General features: G+C 38.7%; 1 protein-coding gene across 1 annotated transcript in view; it reads left to right on the forward strand.

Moving 5' to 3' along the window:
- Positions 1-20,089, forward strand: part of UVRAG (UV radiation resistance associated) — a 296,412-nt gene that overhangs the window by 198,676 nt on the left and 77,647 nt on the right. Inside the window, exon 13 of the mRNA XM_019449868.2 lies at positions 18,408-18,486. Coding sequence (XP_019305413.1) covers positions 18,408-18,486 — 79 coding nt within the window. The remainder of the gene's footprint in view (positions 1-18,407; positions 18,487-20,089) is intronic.

The raw sequence follows: 20,089 nt of genomic DNA on the forward strand, positions 1-20,089 counted from the left end.
CAATGGCAGATGCAGTTGCTTGTCTACCCACAGCCATTCTTGGGTTCCTGTTTATCAGCAAAACTCCGTTTTGTTACTCCTTTCTCTTTGTTTACTGTACCGAAGGTGGGCCCCAGAGACTAGCCATGACTGGCTTTTTACCAACCATAGTAATCCCATTCCCCTCATCAGTGATTGGTTTAGACATAAAATCTGTCACAATTCTGGCCACTTCTGAGGGGTGTTTTTATCCACTAAGACAGACATGGCTAGGGTGTTAATGATATTCTATTCCTTGATCTCAGTACTTGTTTCATGAAAGTATTAATTCTGTGGAAATTCAGTGGTTTTGAACTTATCTGTATATTGTACCTTAATGAAAAGTTTATATATCATATATATGACATATATATGTTATATATATGTCATATATATAATTAAAATATATTTTATAAAATATATAATATATAATTCTATATAATATAATATATAAAATATATATTTTCTATATAAAAATAAAATATATATTTTATAAAATATATAATATATATGAAATATATATTATATATAAAATGTATATAATATATAATATATAACATTATATATACATAAAATATATATAATATATGACAAATGGCAGAGGCAAGAGTCCATCATCATCTACTAGACGTTGTCTCTACAAATGAAACCCAAATGTGTAGCAAACATTTTATTTACCATGAATGGGCCTAAACCAATTTTCTAAGGATGCCAGGGTAGAAAGATGGGAAAACCTGAGTCCTGTATAAAGTCACCGAGTTCCTGAGTTAGCCAATTTTAGAACTAGACTGTTTCCATTCTTCTTATTAAGACAGTTGATAAGAGTTTTCTATTACTTAATGTTGAAAGCATCCTAACTGATGTCAAAGATGGGGAAGTAGTTGGGGTTGAGGCACAAAGGAGACTCACTTTATTAGTAATGTTTTATTTAACTAAGAAAATGCAAAAATAGTATCAATTGTCCAGCCTGCTAGTGGATAGTTATTTGCTCCTCATTCTCTAATTTTAAAAAATCTTTAAAAATAAAAAGGAAGTAAAAGTGACAGATGAATTGTATAAGCATCAGGAACAAAGGTGTGGGAATGATGATTGTCATTTGAGGGGTAGCTGGGAAATATTCCTTAGCAAATGAATCAAGAACCAATTTGTATTCATTTAATAAATACTAACTGGGCTTTTACTGTGTGTAAGCAACTGTGACATTCAGCTTGGGACTTATATTTGAAATCACTGTGGTTATTGTTTTGGTTTTTTGCTTGTAAAGAGCATCTTAATATATTGGTATGTGTCTTCAGTGTTCTATAGGATAACTTCCCATATGTCTACATTTTATTTATTTTTATTTTTTATTAAAAAAATTTTTTTTTACATTTACTTATGTTTTGAGACACATAGAGACACGGAGCACAAGTTGGGGAGGGGCAGAGAGAGAAGGAGACACAGAATCGGAAGCAGGCTCCAGGCTCTGAGCTGTCAGCACAGAGCCCAACGCAGGGCTTGAACTCACAAACCGTGAGATCATGACCTGAGCCAAAGTCAGACGCCCAACCAACTAACTGAGCCACCCAGGTGCCCCATCCGTATGTCTACATTTGAAATTAATCACTTCAACACTATATCCAAATTGGGTGAAAAACCTACATAACCATATTTTGCATGGTTTTATTTATTTATTTAAAGTTTTTATTTATTTATTTTAGACCCCCCCCCCCCCCCACACACACACACGCGCACACACACACCTCGGGGGCGGGGGTGGAGCAGAGAGAGAGGGAGAATCCCAGGCAGGCTTCACACTGTCAGTGCAGGCCCTGATGTGGGGCTCATGAATTCATCATGAGATCATGACCTGAGCCAAAATCAAGAGTTGGATGCTCAACTGAATGAGCCACCCAGGCACCCAATTTTGTGTGATTTTAAAAACATGTTCGTTCTCATCATTTGCCTAAGTAAAATTCATAAAACAAATTATTGTTACCTCTGGTGGAAGAGTGATGAGAACTCTGACCCCTAAGTTATATTATTCTGTATTTGAATAGTAATTGTGCTCAGTTTGTACATTATGACATATATGTGTTTCTGGTTCTAGGATGTAATAATTTGAAGAACGCCAATTGCAGTTGAAAGTTTAGGCATACCTCAGAGAAACTGTCAGTCCAGACCACTGCAATAAAGCAAATATCGTAATAAAGCAAGTCAAATGAATATTTTGGTTTCCCAGTGCATATAAAAGTTATGTTTACACTATACTGTAGTCTGTTACTTGTGCAAAAGCATTATGTTTACAAAAACAATGTATATACCTTAATTTTAAAACTTAATTGCTAGAAATGCTAACCATCATCTGACCTTTCAGTGAGTTGTAATCACTGATCACACATCACCGTAACACGTATAGTAACATTGAAAAGGTTTGAAATATTACACAAATTACCCAAATGTGACACAGAGACACACAGTGAGCAAATGCTGCTGGAAAAATGGTCCAGTACACTTATTCATCACATCATTGCCACAAACCTTCAATTTGTAAAAAAACAAAGCAAACAAAAACAAAAAACATACAGTATCTGCGAAGTGCAATAAGGCAAAAGCAAAGTAGGATTAGGTGAGTATGCGTCAACCTCGGTGTAAGACCTGAGTTAGCTCTCCTCCTTCTCACTCTAATCTTGGTCAAGTCACTTTCCAAGCTTCAATCTGGGGAAATAGTAACAGTTTGGGGTTTGTCTGTATGTAATGGAAACCTCAAATTAACAATGACTTTAAACATATAAAATTTTATTAACACACATAAAAATCCAGGGATCGGTAATCCAGGGCTGGAATGGCAGTTCCATAAAAGCTTCAGAAAATCCAGGCTCCTTTAAGCTCTCTGCTCTGCCATTCCTAGGGTGTGGCCTTCATCGTACAAGATGGTTGTTGGAGTGTCAGTCATTACTCAACCATTAGGAAAATGAGCACTCTTTCCTCCTATAAAAACTTTCACATTCTCCAGCCTCCACAAGAGACTGAGAAATATGTTTCTTCTGAGAGGAAGGAGGTTAGAGAGGTGTGTACAGAAAAGGAACAGAGAGAACAGAGTGTGGAAAATTATCCAAGAAACAATGTGAGAAAAATTCCAATAATTGAAAGGCTCGATTTCAGATTGAAGGAGTGCACTGAGTGTCCAACCCTGTGATATGTTGAAATGCTGGAGGTAAAGTGAAGATTCTGAAAGCTTGCAAAAGGGGATAAATACATACAAAGGAATAGGAATTATAATGTCTGACTGCTCAAAGGCAGCACTGAAAACTACAAAACAGTGGAAGAGTGCCCTCAAGATACTGTGGGGAAATTTTTCCTATAATTTAGATGTGTATATCTGTCAAACTATCAATCAAATGTAAGACTAGCAAAAAGACTTTACAGACTTCAAAGTCCTTTAAAAAAATCTCCCTACACACCTTTCCTAGGGAGCTCCTGGAAGATGTGCTGTATGAGTACAAGGGAATAAACCAAGTAAAAGGAACTCATCATTCAAGGAAACGGAGGGATCCAACACAGCAGAGAAACAAAGGGATCTCAGGATGATGGTGAAGGGAAATTGTAGGTCAGCTTTTCAACTGGCCTAGTGAGCAGAAAGATGAAGGACTCCAAGAAAGAGTTGAAATGAATAGAGTATCTGATATATTTAACTATATTGAGAGGGAATTTTCCTTGCTTCCAGGGAATCCGGGAATGAATTCGTGAGAGGTATACATCAATAAATTTAACAGATGAACCAACTGGATGGTTATTAACTCCAGGAAAAGCCAAGTTTAAAAGAAGGAAGATATAAATATTATACATTGTTTGCTTTAGCTCAAAATAATAATTCCGTGGTTATGATGCCATTATGTTGCATATTGATTTAACCAAAAATTGTGGTGTTGACCCTGTTGAGAGAATGGAAGGAAGGAGAAGTGTGGGTGTTTGGGGACAAGATGGGGAAGCAACATGTAAAAGAGCTAAACCCTCATTTTCCCCAGTAGGTTGTCAGTAGATTATTCTTTAAACCATAGAATCAAGAGACAAGAATATAAGTTATTAACTAGATGTATTTTGGGTAAATACCAAGGGGAAAAAGCAGCTTAAAGTGTTGAGAGTAACTGGCTCTGGGTCTAGGAATTGATGTAGAGTGAAGGTGTTAGCTAATAAGCATGTCAAGTGATGTTTTTACTATCAGGTTTGCAGAGCAATTTGACTTTTTAAACCATGTACAAATATTATTTAGATAAAAATAAACATTAATTTTTGTGTGCTTCATTTATACAAAACATTTTTATTTGTCAGCCAATTTAATACAATTCAGTGAACATTTATTCAATGCCTGCTAGGTCATTGTACGAGAGAGAGGCATGTAAACATGTGATTAGAAAACAAAGCTCCCAAATTGTGGATAAATACCGATACATCTTACGGAAGCACCATCAGTTCTGATCCGGGACTCAGGAAAGCCTAGGGTAGATAGAGGTTTTGCATTGGGCCTCAAAGGATGAGAGGAATTTGAATGGGAGATTAAATGCCAACTGTGACCAGGGTTGTCAGGCCCCACCGTGACTGGAAAAGTAAATGTGTGTAGGAAAGAAGTCTGGTAGAGCTGTGGGAGGCTGTGTTGACTTCGCTGCCTTTCCTAGACATTTCTATTAGTCATTTTTTCCCGAGGATTTACTCCTCCCTGCCCTATCACCCAGACACTCTTAATTTTAGCATGGACTTTACTGTGCTGGGTTAGGTGGTAGTTCTCTCTCTGCTGGCACCCTGCCTCTTAAACTTTTGGTCTAATTTACAGAAGGATAAGGGAAGGAGGAAAAATCTTGCTTTCACCTGGCCAGATGTAGATTCCTGGAATGTAAAGATAGGAACTTTCTTCCCTGACCTCACAGGCAGCTAGATATGGCTGTTACCTTTTTTGAGTTCCTGAGATTTAAACAGTCATTTTTGCAGTTTGGACGTGATTCTTAGAACCCTTGAGAGTGATGTAGGACATATCTAATTGTTTGCAAAGAAATGTAAGAATTTCATAACTGTAAAATAACTTATTCCTGTTATTTGTCAGAAGTGCTCTTCAGAAGTAATTGGGCGCGTGTGTGTGTGTGTGTGTGTGTGTGTGTGTGTGTGTGTGTGTGTGTGTGTGTGTGTGAGAAACATCCTCCAAATTTAGCTTTGTATGCTCTGGATTTGTTTTATATTGTTGGGTCCATAAGAGGAAAGGCTGACTTAGAACTAAATAGCAGAGCTAAACCATATGTTTTATACCAAATTAGAAACAGGTGAAAGTTGTTAAAATCCGGCAAGCGCTTACAAAAGCTTTAGACTCGAGTTTGTATTAAAGGCAGGTGGTTATATGTACAATAAAAAGCAGTCACCAGCACACCAGCTTATTGATACATATGTGATTGATCTTTTTGGATAAAAACAAGGAGGAGTTAATAAATCACTGCACGTAGCTATAAAGATGTTTGGGCTTGAAAGCCCAGCCTGTAAGAGCAAATGTGGACCCTGAAGGAAATTTATGAAGCATAGATCCTTTTAGCTTTACTTAACAGCTAACATCTGACTGACCCAGGGGGACCATGGAAATTTATTGCTGGGCCATTCAAATATTTAAGCTGTTGTGTGATGTAGAACAGGTAAAGATTAGCCCAATAACAAATATGAGGCTATAAAATAAAATGAGATTTCAATGACTTGTAAGTACTTGTCAGAGGTCAGCTCTAAATGACTGGTCAGAAATGGGGAAAACTTGTTGATAATTAAAGCAGATTGATTATGACAACCTAGATGTTAGCAGTGGTTGCTGTCACACCAATGATCCTTGGAGTTTCTTCCTCCTGTGAAATCCATTCTTAAATAGAATGACTTTTAGGGGCCACTAAATTGCCTTTTTGTGCTCTGAAATTGGGTCAGGTGACAAGTTGAAGCAAATCCTTTTGCAATTTCAGAATTGAAATAGGTCTTTCTCAAATATATCCTAAATATATGGAATTCCTAGAACTCATATTCATTTTAGAAAACTGACTTTAGTTAACTTATGTTTGTAATTTGAACTTTGACATCTAGAAAGTGGGTAGAAGTTTTTAGGCTTTATGATAAATGATCTAAAATTAGCCTTTAAAACTTAAGTGGTTGACAAGTTTATGTACACAATTATTGAAAAAATCAGTTTAGTGAAATTAAGTGGATATTTTTAAAAACTTACGGGCTTATTTCCATATTTTTATCTACTTTCTTTGTATATAAATCCCCAAAGTAATAAATGTGTGTAATATTGTTACTAGGACTTCAGAAGTTACATTTTGGGTTCTAACGAGGTCTGTAGTTATTGGTGTTAACAGTCTCTGCCTTTTCGACTTAGCTGTAAACCCAAAATGTTGTCATGTAAAAGCTAGATTTGGCGGTTTTCAAGGTGCCAGCTTATCCAGTCAGTTGATGAATTTGGTAATCATTTGGTTCATGAACATCTGATTTGTGAGATGAAGAAGTCCCACACATTTTATAGAAGTCTTGAATAAATGAAGTTTACAAAATAATACAGATTTACAAAATGGGTTTATTACTAGAGGGGGAGAACGGTGTAGAATTGAAAGCATAGGATTAGGAGTCAAACAGGCATGGGTTGGAATCGTTAAGTCTACCACTCCATCAATACATTCATTCTCCGTCCATTCCACAAGTAAATATATTCCAGATGCTGTGCTCTAGGAACTGGGGTGCAGTATTAAGACTCAGCCTCACAGTTTTCATTCTTATGAAAGAGTCAAAGGAATAATCAAGCAATTAAAATTGCTACAATTAAAAGGTACTGTGTTAGCACACAGGGTTCTGTGCGAACGTAACTAATCCAAACTCTGGGCAGGGGTGAGGTGGAATAGAGTGGGATTTGGTGGTTGTCGTTGAATGTTAAGAAAAACTGTGTAGGGGCGCCTGGGTGGCTCAGTCGGTTGGGCGTCCGACTTCGGCTCAGGTCACGATCTCGCGGTCTGTGAGTGCGTCGGGCTCTGGGCTGATGGCTCAGAGCCTGGAGGCTGCTTCGGATTCTGTGTCTCCCTCTCTCTCTCTGCCCCTCCCCCGTTCGTGCTCTGTCTCTCTCTGTCTCAAAAATAAATAAAACGTTAAAAAAAAAAAAAAGAAAGCCTGTGTGACCGTGGACACCTCAGTATGCCTGTAGGACAATTGTATTGTATGGATAATATATACTAAATCGGATACCTCATGCACAGTATATACTCAGTAAACCCAGTCCAACATCAGCATCAGTATTGATTGCTGTTATATTGGTTGTGCTCACTGGCTCTTTTACTGTAGTGCTGGAGGGCACTGGCTCATATTAATCCACAGTAAACACCGTTCTGTAACTTGAAATTTTCCTTCCCACCAAAGGATTTTTCTTTTGAGCAGAGTTCAAAGCACCTTCTAAAAATAGGAATTGGCTGTCTAGGTATATTAAGGTTAAAAAAGAATGATGAAAATATTTCTGAATCCTAAAATCTTTTTTTTTTTAATTTAAAGGGCTGTATATCACTTAGATACTCATTTTTTCAATATTTAATTAATTGTTAAGATGTTTATTTGTTTATTTTGAAAGAGAGAGAGAGAGAGAGAGAGAGAGAGAGAGAGAGCAGGGAGGGGCAGAGAGAGGGAGAGAGAATCCCAAGTGGGCTCTATCTCATGAACTGTGAGATCATGACCTGAGCTGAAATCAAGTCGGACACTTAGCTGACTGTGCCACCTAGGCACCCCGATATTTAATTAATTTTTAAATTTATTCTTTATTCATTTATTTACAGATATTTGTCAAATACTTACTGTGGCTAAGACTTTGAGCTTAACACTTACGTCCTCAAGGAATTTATAGTCCAATAGAGAAAATAAGACTTTTGTGTAAGCAACTAAGATACAGAGTAGGAAGTACCAAGTGTATAAGAATATTTTGTGATTTCAGGAGGGAGACAAATGAATAAAATATGGTATCTCCCATTGTGAGACTTAGAAATAGGTGTGGGATGGGCACCTGGGTGACTTTGTTGGTTGATCATCCAACTCTTGATGTAGGCTCAGGTTATGATCTCCTGGTTCGTGAGATCCGTGTCAGGCTCTTTGCTGACAACACAGAGCCTGCTTGGGATTCTCTCTTCCCCTCTCTCTCTGCCTTGCCCCCGCTCTCACTCTCCTCTCTCAAAATAAATAAATAAGCTTAAAAAAAAAATAGGTGTGAGATAGGTGAGGCCAGAAAATAAGGCACGGTAATAATAATAATTGAATGCCCGCTGTATCCTAGTAACTGTGTCGGCTCTTAGATTTTTTAATTCAGTTTTCACAGCAGTCCTGGAAGATTGGTATTATTAAACCCATTTTAGAGATTTGGAAACAGGTTCAGAGCAGTATGCCTAAATTCACACTCTAAGTAGCAAAGCTGGAATCTGAGCTGATGCCTCTCTGACTTCCAGAGCCTTATATCCCCCTTCTATTTTTCTCCTCCTCCTCCCCCCACCTGGAAATAGGTACTCTAATTAAATAAATAATTTTGATACAAAACATTGAGAACCTGTTATGTTCCCAGCGCTGATAAAGAAGTGGTTTACAGAGAACGTGCCATTAGGTGCACTGGTGTATTTCCACAAACCTACATTATGTGCACACTTCGGGAAGTTGTCTTTAGAAATTTAAAATGGTGAATGGTCTTTCTTCCAAATCCATGTTCCAGATGGAAAAATCTTCTGGCATTACCAAGTATAGTGGGTTTATGCACCTTGCATGTTTAATTGTAGGATTTTGTGGGTTGTTTTTTTTTTTTAACATTTACAGATTTTTGTGGGAAACAGGTGCTGTTAAACTTGGGCAAATACAAGATGGCTGTTAATGTTGTGGAATGTGATTTTGATTTACTTGGCAGAATTTTTATTTTATAAAATTGACTATTAAAAAAGACATGGTTTCCATCCTTTAATTTTGTTCTGTTCACTGAAATTTGCCTGTAGACTATTTTTCAACAGTTACCAAAAGGGTGTGGAAAAACTGGAAGGTTTCTGCAAGGAAATTGATACTGAGTTCTTTAACAGTTTCCACAACCCTGCTGCTTACCAAGTAAAAAAAAAAAAAATAGGGATTATTTTTAACCTTCTTACTGAAATTATTTGGAATTCTATTTCCCTGAAATTCCATTCTCTTTTTAGTACAGCTCTAAAGAACTATATTTAATATTGGCAAAGAAAATAATCTGATGTAAATCTTTTCATTACATGATTTCTCCTTTAAAAACCTGTGATGGCATCTTATTACCTGTCATATCAAATGTCATCTCTTTTGACTGGCATATGTGATCTCCTATTATATAGTCTCTCTCCTTTTTCTCCCCCTAGAGGAGGAGGAGGAAAAATCACTCTTCTCATTCTCCTGTAAAGACTTTGATCACTTCTACCCATGAATGAGTTCTACATTCTAGTATCTGTTTGCTGCTTCTCCTCTAATTTATTATCACTGTCCTTACTTACTTCCTAGATATTTCCTCTTTGCTTTCTGAAACCCCTCTTCAATGCTTGTAATAAACTCGTCTTCAACCCCTCTACCATATTATTGTGTATGCAACTAAGATAAACCACTGAATAGAGAACTGCTGGATACACGTAAAATAAGTGACTGTCTCCTAAAAGTTTCACGTACCCTAGAGCCTTCTTAATGGGAGACTGTTTCTTGTCTCACACTGCCCATATCTTTGGGTCTAGAGCAGGTGGTATCCTCTGTGTATCCTGATGTCAATTTAAAATCATTTCTTGGGATACCTGGGTGGCTCAGGCAGCTGAGCGTCCAACTCTCGATTTCGGCTCAGGTTATGATCCCAGGGTTGTGGGATTGAGCCCCGTGTCAGGCTCCATGCTGAGTGTGGAGCTGCTTAAGATTCTCTCTCTCTCTCTCTCTCTCTCTCTCTCTCTCTCTCTCTCTCTCTCTCACTCTCTCACTGTCTCTCTTTCTCACATTAAAAAAATGCATTAAGATATATAAAAAAATAAATCATTTCTTAGTGGCATGTACCTAGTGTTTTTGGCACTTGGAGTGGGTCATTTTTAATACTGTTTCTAAATGATAAAGTTATGTTTAGTAATGATCATGAAATGAAATAATAATGGCAAAAAAAAGAAAAGCAGAAAATTGTCTTTGATTGAAAAAATGTATATATTTGCTATTTTATTGAACACAGTTTTGGAGTGTTCATCTTCAAGGAACAATTTTGTATATCAAGGAACAAACAGGGTTTGTATATCACTGTATCTTGTTTAAGGCCAAATGCAGTATTTTTGTATCGGAATAACCTTATCTAAAACTCTACACTGGAAAAAAGACAATGCAGAAAAAAATTACACATTGCCATCATTGTTTATTTTGAATCTACCGTTTAAATACAGGAATACGTAGCATGGAACAGTTTGGAGACACAAACTGTGCCCAGGACATTCTAGACCATTCAAAATGTAGGAGTGGAAATGTGTAGCTCAGTGCACTTAGCTGGGCTGACTGTATGACTGGGAGCTCTCTGAACTAACTTCCATATAGATATAATGTTTATTAGAGTGCAAATAAGGAAAATATCCTGATTTGAAACTTGCAGATACATTGAAATGAAACCGTCCCTGCAGAAATTGTTTAGAAACTAGACCAAGAAAAGATTTTTTTATGGGAGGAATATTTATCATTGACAGTGTTTAGATTTTATTGGCTCCTAGTGATAATAAAATGAGGACCAATTTTTGATCTATTTTATGATTATTTAAAAAGTCGCTACAGGGGTGCCTGGGTGGCTCAGTAGGTTGAGTGTCTGACTCAGCTCAGTCATGATCTCACAGTCCGTGAGTTCAAGCCACACGTCGGGCTCTGTGCTGTCATCACGGAGCCCGCTTCGGATCTTCTGTCCTCCTGTGTCTCTGCCCCTCCCCCACTGGCGTGCATGCACGCGTGCTCCCTCTCTCTCTATCCCCAAAATAAAATGTCACTACATATATTATACCCCTTTATAGACCGCCCCCCCCATCCTGCCCTTGATAGGCCACTACCTTTACTCTTCTACCTTAGTAGCTCCTTACTCATAGCTTCTCTCTTGTCAGTATCCTACATGCCCCTATCTCATCGCTGTTACCTCTAATCCACTTAGCTGCTAGGGAAAAAATCAAACGATTGGGAAGATTGGTTAGCACTTTGTATTCACGTTCATCCATCTCAGTTGCTCTGCTGCATCCTAGATACCTGGTTCTCCTGCCACATGACCACAGCAAACCCTCTCTCCTTTTTCCCCGTCGCCAATTTTCCCTTTCATTCCTGATAAATCGCCTCATTTCTGCTTTCGCAGAGAAAACAGAAACCATCAAATCGGAATAACTCAGCTTCTCACCAAAACACCTCAGAACCTTTTATTATCAGTAAAAAACGTTTAAAAAAAAAAAAAACCAAAGAAATAAATTGACATTTGAACTTACGTAAAAGAAGCTTTTATTATCATCTCCATCATCCTCAAAATGCCCTCTACTTCCTCGATCTGCAGTCCTTCAGGTGCACCCTCTGGAAGTGCATCTGTCTAACCAACAAGCTCTCCCATATCTTCAGGCTCTTACAGCGCAGCCTACTTCTTGCTGCACCTGAATTTTCACTGAGGACTCCACTTTTTCTGTAGCCTTTTCACTGGTAACTATCCATTTTCTTATATGCCGGGTATTCAGAATGAGGAGGTGAGGTCAGGGTGTTCTTGCTTCTCATTACTTTTTCTGGATTCTTACCTCTCTATTCTGTTGGTAAAGTAAACATCCAAGAACACTCCTCCTTTGAGACATATGCCCTTCAACTACTCCACTCTGTCCCCTACCCATCTCTCAATCACAGTGCCCTTACTCTTATATTTTGGCAACTGAGAAACAGAGGAGACAGAGAACACAGGAAAGAGAAACACTCTCTTTATTCAAAGTATTGCTGTTATAAGTGACTTAACACCCAAGTGGACGAGCCATCGAACACCCGGCTCTCTCATATTCTTGATCTTTGTCACCAATGAACGCTTGCATTTCATTGTTTTCATTTACTCCCATGGTTCACTCCAAATCACGTCATCATTTCAGTTCACATCCAAAATCTGATTCAGGCATCTTGCTCTCTGATGACTGCTTCCTCTCCTTCAGCTCATTGGTTCAGCCACTTGTTCATCACTCCTCTTGGCGACCTTCAGACCCTGGCCCCTTTTTTCCAGTTTAGATATTATGGCCCATTATTTTAGTAACACTTTTGTCTTGCTCCCTGTTGCTTTTTGTCATTTTTACAGCCCTGCCGTCCATTTTCTCTGTACTTGCCTCATCCAAGCAGATGTTTAGAGAAGGTCACACGATAGCACCGTTATAAACTCATGATTAATTACCACTTCTGGACTTCCAGTAGTGCTCAGCAGTTCTGTTACATTTCTTTTTTTTTTTTTTTTAATTTTTTTTTTAACGTTTATTTATTTTTGAGACAGAGAGAGACATAGCATGAACAGGGGAGGGGCAGAGAGAGAGGGAAACACAGAATCGGAAGCAGGCTCCAGGCTTTGAGCCATCAGCCCAGAGCCTGACGCAGGGCTCGAACTCGCGGACCGCGAGATCGTGACCTGAGCCGAAGTCGGACGCTTAACCGACTGAGCCACCCAGGCACCCCTACATTTCTTTATTCAAGTTGTTCTACCATGTGATCAACCTTCCATTTGGTTCGGCAAAACAGACATTAAGAGTTAACGCATGATCCCTCCCTCTCCATCACTCTTCACTTCAAGACATCACCAAATCTTTATGATTTTATTTCCTAAAAGCCTTCCAAATCGGTCTCGTTGTTGCCATATCTAATACTGTTGCCTTCGTCCAAGCAACCATGATCTCTCACCTACATTACCGCAACAAGCTGGTCTCACCTTCTCCAAACCTCATGAGATGGAGAAAACCACGTGAGCAAAATAAGGCTGCACATAAGTCAGGCAGACAGGTCAGATCACTTAGGCACCGAAAGCTGAGGAGAGGAGTGGAAATTGAAGACAATGATTAGGAAGCAGGGCTGAGAAGTGACATGATAAAAAGGTTGTACTTATGGGGCACCTGGGTGGTTCAGTTAGTTAAGTGTTCGACTCTTGGTTTTGGCTCAGGTCATAATCTCACAGTTTGTGGGTTTGAGCACAAGAGTTTGTGAGTTTGAGCCCCACGTCCGGCTCTGCGCTGACAGTGTGGAGCCTGCTTGGGATTTTCTTTCTCTCCTTCTCTCTCTGCCCCTCCCCTCTCGCCCTCTCTCAAAAATAAATAAATAAACTTAAGGGGAAAAAAAAAGGTTGTACTTAAATGGGTAAAGAATAATACTGGCTTCTAGTGAGTAGACAGGAACGCTGTTAAAACATCCTACAACGCACACAACAACAAAGAGTTTTCCAGAGTGGCAGTGGAATGGAGAGATAAGAGTGTTTCATAGGAAAAATGATTTGTTGACTTGGTGAATCATCGCAGGTATAAAAGACAAAGAAGGTGAGTAAAAATTAAATGTCATTCTAAGCCTGAGTAACCGGTAAGAGTGATGGTAGAAAACTAATCTGGACAGGAAAAAGCATGTTAGTTTGAAGTAAAAGTTATGGCCTCAAAACATACTGAGTATGTATTGTCACATGTTCTACAAATGCATTGAGCAAAAGTGATCTTAATATGCACAATAAAAAATTTGAATTAACTATAGCCATATCCTCATCCCGAGTTGAGATTTAAAGCACGCTCTTTTGCCTGGATTTTTACTGTAGTGGGTCTCCGTGTTTGCTTTCTTGCTCCCCTGCAGTTTATTCTTACAGAGTAGCTGGAGTGTCTATGACCAGAATTTGATGTGGGACTTTGAAAGTGAAGGCAGGAAACTATCACCATTTGGGAGTCCTTTATAAAAATGTCTAGGTTGGGGAGGAGAGGGTAGTGCTTATAACAGTTGTATCTTTTTTTTTTTTTTTTTTTACTTTTTATTTTTGAGAGAGAGAAAGACAGAGAGAGACAGAGAGACAGAGCACAAGTGGGGGAGGAGCAGAGAGAGAGGGAGACAAAGAATCCAAAGCAGGCTCCAGGCTCTGAGCTGTCAGCACAGAGCCCGATGCAGGGCTCGAACCCACAAACCATGAGATCATGACCTGAGCTGAAGTTGGACACTTAACCGACTGAGCCACCCAGGCGCCCCACATTCATATCTTTTTAAAGTAAGAATGATTCAAAATCACTTTCTTTCACAATTCTTTTCTAAATTCTGTGAGATTCTTTGTGTATACATGCATACACGACCCATATAAAGACCATACATGTGAATCTTTTTTCTTTTCATTCCATTTACTTGCAGTTCAGTAGATCTACTTTGTAGCCTTAGCTATTGCCCATCATGATGACTCTTCGGCATTATAGTTTCATAGCTCCTGAAGGAAGGATGAAGTTATATTAAGTGTATTTACTTTTGCATATTCAATATTATAGAATCTTGGAGATGAAGGAGGTGTATTTCATCCAGTCTAATGGGTCACCCAGTGTTTGATCCGTCCTCCCTTGTCAATTTCTAGGGCCGCTGTGACAAATTATCCCAGACCTGCTGGCTTAAAACAGCAGAAAGTTACTCTCTCATAGGTCTGGAGGCCAGAATTCCAAAAGTAAGGTGTCAGCAAGGTTACACTCCCTTCAAAGGCTCTCGGGGAGAATCTTTCCTTGCCTTTTCTAGCTTCTTTTCAACGTTTTTTATTTATTTTTGGGACAGAGAGAGACAGAGCATGAACGGGGGAGGGGCAGAGAGAGAGGGAGACACAGAATTGGAAACAGGCTCCAGGCTCCGAGCCATCAGCCCAGAGCCCGACGCGGGGCTCGAACTCACGAACCGCGAGATCGTGACCTGGCTGAAGTCGGACGCTTAACCAACTGCGCCACCCAGGCGCCCCTGCCTTTTCTAGCTTCTAGTGGCTCCAGGTATTCCTTGGCCTGTGGCCGTGTAACTAATTTCTGCCTCCATCTTCATATGACCACCTTGTCTGTGTCTCTTCCTCCGTGTGTCCCTTGTACAGACATTTTTTGGCTATAGGTCCCGCCCAGATAATTGAGGATGTTGTCATCTTCGAATCCTTAACTTAATTGCAGCCCTTTTTCCAAATCACATTCACAGGATTTGGATATGGACATACTTTTGGGGGGCCACCATGCAGCCTGTTAGGCCCTCTGAGTATCTGTCCGTTATTTGTTGCCCAGCTCCTAACTGGCTGCCTCTACCCAAGATCTTTTGGATTTTGACTAACTCTGGGGTGAAGTCAGTTTTCCTGTAACTTTTACCATTGACTTCAGTTCTCCCTGTCTGAAACCATGAGAACAAAAACATCTCTTTTTCTCTCAGAAAGCCCTTCATTTCTTTTCTCTGAGACTTCTCTGCTCCAGACTGAACACCTCTGGTTCCTTTAGCCATTTGTCTCAGAACCATAGCTCGCATTCTCTTAATTATCTTGGTTGTGCTGCTTCTCTGAAGCACTCAGAGGTGAGTAGAAAGAATACTGAATTTATCGTTGAAGACCTAATACTCAGGTCATGTCTCTTCCACTAAGTAGATGATCAAGGCAAATCAGTTTTCTTTTAAGTCACAAAAACACTGGACCACTCTACTTCACTGCATGCTTTTTATAGTCAAATGAGATTGTTGCAAAACCCATAAGAAAGTTTCAAATTATTTATCCACATGCTTATATTAAAAAAACAAAACAAAACCGACATTAACTCCCAGAACTGAACACAGATCTCTCAGTATAGTCTGAACCAGTATTTGCCAATAGCACGTTTCCTAATAATCTGCTTTGTTTCTGTTAATACAACCTGGGATCACAATAGCTTTTTGGTAGTCATGCCATGGCTCTTTATTCATACTGGAATTACTGTGTACTCAAGAGCTCCAAATCATCTTCACACATAATCTATTTATGCTTTCTAATTCATTGATACATATACCATGTAGAGTCAGTGAATTTTTCAAACAGTTTGGAAATACAGTTGAATTTGAAATGTATTTCATATCGATCATTTTAGTTGCCTTTTCTGTAAGTTTTATAATAGGAAATATAAAGTTCTTCCTCCAGCTATTTAATGTAATACCCCCCCCCCCTTTAATGAATCCTATTTTTGACACTAAGGACATTTTTCTAGTTGTACTTGAATGACCACATTCTTATCTAAACCTTCTACAGTTGCTAATGTGATTCTCTGTCTATACTGAATTAAGATGCCCTTGATTTGTATCTTCCGTCCTGATGGTAATAGGTTTTACCCATTAAAATGGATTTCATTTTTCTAGATTGCTTAATAGATCTATAAATCTATGTACTTTTGCAAAGTGAGATGAATGTGTAGTAATTATAAGCTGCTATACTGTTCAACTTGAAGTGACCTCTTAAGAATTTGAAGGCAATATAAGATGTGAACTCTGTCCTCATGTTTGATCTGTCTTACAATGGCACTGTTTGACCTTGGGCTTCAGTTACTCTTCAGATTTGTTTTAACGTTACGTGCACACCTTGTGACTTTCTATAAAGAAGTCCCAATGAAGTGATAAAGTTGATGTTGTGAGATCCATTTTTTAGGAATTTGGAGACCTGGTTTTCAATGATACTTATTTCAGTGTACTCTTCTAACATTTGAAATAGTTTCTGTATTTATAAATTGAAAGTAGAGATACACGTAGGCTTGGAGAGCTGTGCACATAGCCTTATAGAATAACAACTACATAGTACAGTGCTTTGGAACTCTAGTAGGTTCCTTCCAGAGGGCCCCCATGGTGTTATGTCTTTGCAGTTAGGTAGTTCCTTTGCAAGCTTCCTCATACAAATTTGGATGATTCCCAGACGCACTGTGAAAGCCTGGTGTTGCACTTTTGTTTATCCTGAATTTGCTGTCATTTTTATGTATCTCCATTTAGGGCCACACCACATTCCTAGTTTATTTTTTACTGCTTCAATAAATACAGAGCTGTATGTTCTTAATGGATGTATGAAGCATTTGGTGTTCCCTTACTAGAGAATAAAGACAGTTCATGACCTTGCTCATTCCCCAGTGCCTATAAGTTAAATTTTTTTTAATGTTTATTTATTTTTGAGAGAGAGACAGAGCATGAGCAGGGGAGGAGGAGACAGAGAGGGAGACACAGAATCCAAAGCAGGCTCCAGGCTCCAAGCTGTCAGCAGAGCCCGATGCAGGGCTTGAACTCGCAAATCGCGAGATCATGACCTGAGCCAAAGTCAGACGCTTAACTGACTGAGCCACCCAGGAGCCCTGTCAGTGCCTATGATTTTATAGCACAACAAATTTGTTGTAATCAACAACTCTCAAGAATTTAATATAAAGATGTTTTAATTCTGTTTCGTTTATATTTTCTAGAAAACAATATCCAGCAAACTTTATGGAATGTACCTTTCCTCGGGCAATTGAAATTGAGAATATCCACTAATTGTTACCTTCCATTCATTTCAGTAGGATTATTTTATTTTTGAGAATAATCATATATTGCCAAACTCAGGAAGGTGAAGTTTTCTTCTTGACCCTAAGTTGTGATTGATCTGGATTTGTGTATTTACTTCCGAGGGAAAAAAATGTATGCTTAGTTTTGAGAATATAACATTTTCTTCTTCATTTGCAGGGATAGGAAAAAGGAAATGGGGAAACTTATTCTCTAAAATAACTCATCATCTTGATAAAGATCCACAGATCTCATGCCTTTGTTATTTCAGTAAGTCAGGTTAAAGTCTTAGGAGAGCTCTGTGGCGTGAGTATATTGCTTTGGAGAAGTAACACCCAAATAGCCACCCATGTGGGTGTGAATGAATTTTTGGTGAATTTTCACTTCTATTAGTACTGTTGATTTGACTGGCCACCTTTCAAGAAGCAGAAATCTTATATGTTGCTTTCAAGTCTGATTTTTTCCCCCTTAATCTTCTTTTCCCATATAGTAGAAGCTGAGATGTCAGATCCAATGTATTAGAGGAAAAAACTTGTAGGATCTTAATTTTGGCATGGTAAATTTGTGATATGTAAATATGAAACACAGTGGCCCCAACTCCTTGGGGTTAGTGGGTCACTTTTTTATATATTAGTCCCTTATTGCATGATCTACTCAGTTTTTTGTTTTTTTAAACAAAGCAACCATTAATCTGATTTGACTAATTATGAAGATAATAAGGCAATAGATTGCAACACCTGTAAGGAATTTAGTTCAAGTCTTCAGATACTTATGCCTTATTCAAGGAACTTCTACCTTTGTCAATAACTTGGAGGTTGTTTTACTCAAACTTTGGAAAAGATCTGATCCTGCTTAATTTTTCTTTTCTTTTTTTTTTTTAGGTTTCCATTATATCCAAAAGGAGGGGAGAAGTTACAATTTGATTATGGTGTCTATCTTCTGAACAAAAATATAGCTCAGGTAAGTAACTTCTGTCCTTCTCTACTTCTCATATACAACCTACTTCCTTGGATTGCTAACCTTCTTTCTTTATAAATAAGTACTACAGTTCACTGTTTTATTTAAGCAGTTACAGTGATAACGCAAAATTCTTTTTTGGCCACAGTTTTACTTTATGTCATTCTAAACACTACTGAGAAGCAGTGGGTACAAATTGAAATCCTCCTACTAAACTCAGAAGCCCTTTACTGAGTTGTTACCTGCTGGTACACTATACTTGAATGTGTGGGTTTATATCTTTTTGCCTCTGTACCTTTGCACATAGCTTTCTTCTCTTGGATCACTTTCTTCTCTTAGACCACTTTTAGGGACTCATTTTGCATTGGGAGTTGTTTATGGAGTTAAGTTTTAGTGCCTTTGGCCAGTCTTCAATGGTCTCCTCCCCTTACTATGCAGGAACCAAAAAGAAAGACCAACCATGTGGTCCTTCCAACCCATCTGGGGCTCTTGGGGCTCTCTTAACATCAGGCCAGTTAGTACCTCATTTAAATAATGTCTTTCCAGGGGCGCCTGGGTGGCTCAGTCGGTTGAGCGTCCGACTTCAGCTCAGGTCACGATCTCGCTGTCCGTGAGTTCGAGCCCCGCGTCGGGCTGTGGGCTGATGGCTCAGAGCCTGGAGCCTGCTTCCGATTCTGTGTCTCCCTCTCTCTGCCCCTCCCCCGTTCATGCTCTGTCTCTCTCTGTCTCAAAAATAAATAAACATTAAAAAAAAATTAAAAAAAAATAATAATGTCTTTCCATATGCTGTAGAAAGACTAACATGCTTCAGTCTGCATTTTTCTGAAAGAAATGCACAACATTTCTTTGGCATACTTGACTAAACTTCACGAGGTAGACGTTCCATAAATTTTCCAGTTGTAAAGGAAGATCACCTTCAGTGCTTTGTTTTTATTTGGACATCCTTCCAATTAGAATATCATATGGATCAGTATCCACGGTTTGGCTGTCACTTAAAGACATTATCAGCTGTATCCTCAGACTTCTCTTTTTAAGGCAGCAACAAGGTTTGTGATGGATTTGTTTTAAAAGGTTGCCTTTTATCCATATGAATCTAAAGACTCAATGAGCAGTTCCCTTATTCATTCCTGACGGATCTAGAATCATTCCTCCATATGGTGTCATCTTTGCCTTTCTTCCCCTCATTCAGTATCAGTTTAGTGTTTTTTTTTTTTAATTTTTTATTTAGATTCCTACCCTTTTCTGATAATGGATCAAATTTCTAGTTTGCAGTCCTCAATCGTTTTCTTCATAAGCTCATACTCATTGCCCTCTCAGCCATACCGCTTTATTATTATTGCTGTTTCGGCCCATTCTTTACTCCAGGTAGGCAGCCTTGCTCACAGTCTCTGGCCTGTGACTCATCTTCCCATGTGCTATTCTTCCCACACCTGATGCGTTCCCTCTCTCCATTTTTGGATACTAACGTATCTTAGTCTAAGACATGGGACTTCAGGAGTGCCTGGCTGGCTCAGTTGGTGGAGCATGCGACTCTTGATCTCGGGTCATGAGTTCAAGTCCCACATTGGGCATGAAGCCTACTTAAAAAAACAAAACAAAAATAGCA

Source organism: Panthera pardus, unplaced genomic scaffold (genome assembly GCF_024362965.1).
Source record: "Panthera pardus isolate Hobbes unplaced genomic scaffold, ASM2436296v1 HiC_scaffold_12, whole genome shotgun sequence".
NCBI classification, from domain to species: Eukaryota; Metazoa; Chordata; class Mammalia; order Carnivora; family Felidae; genus Panthera; species Panthera pardus.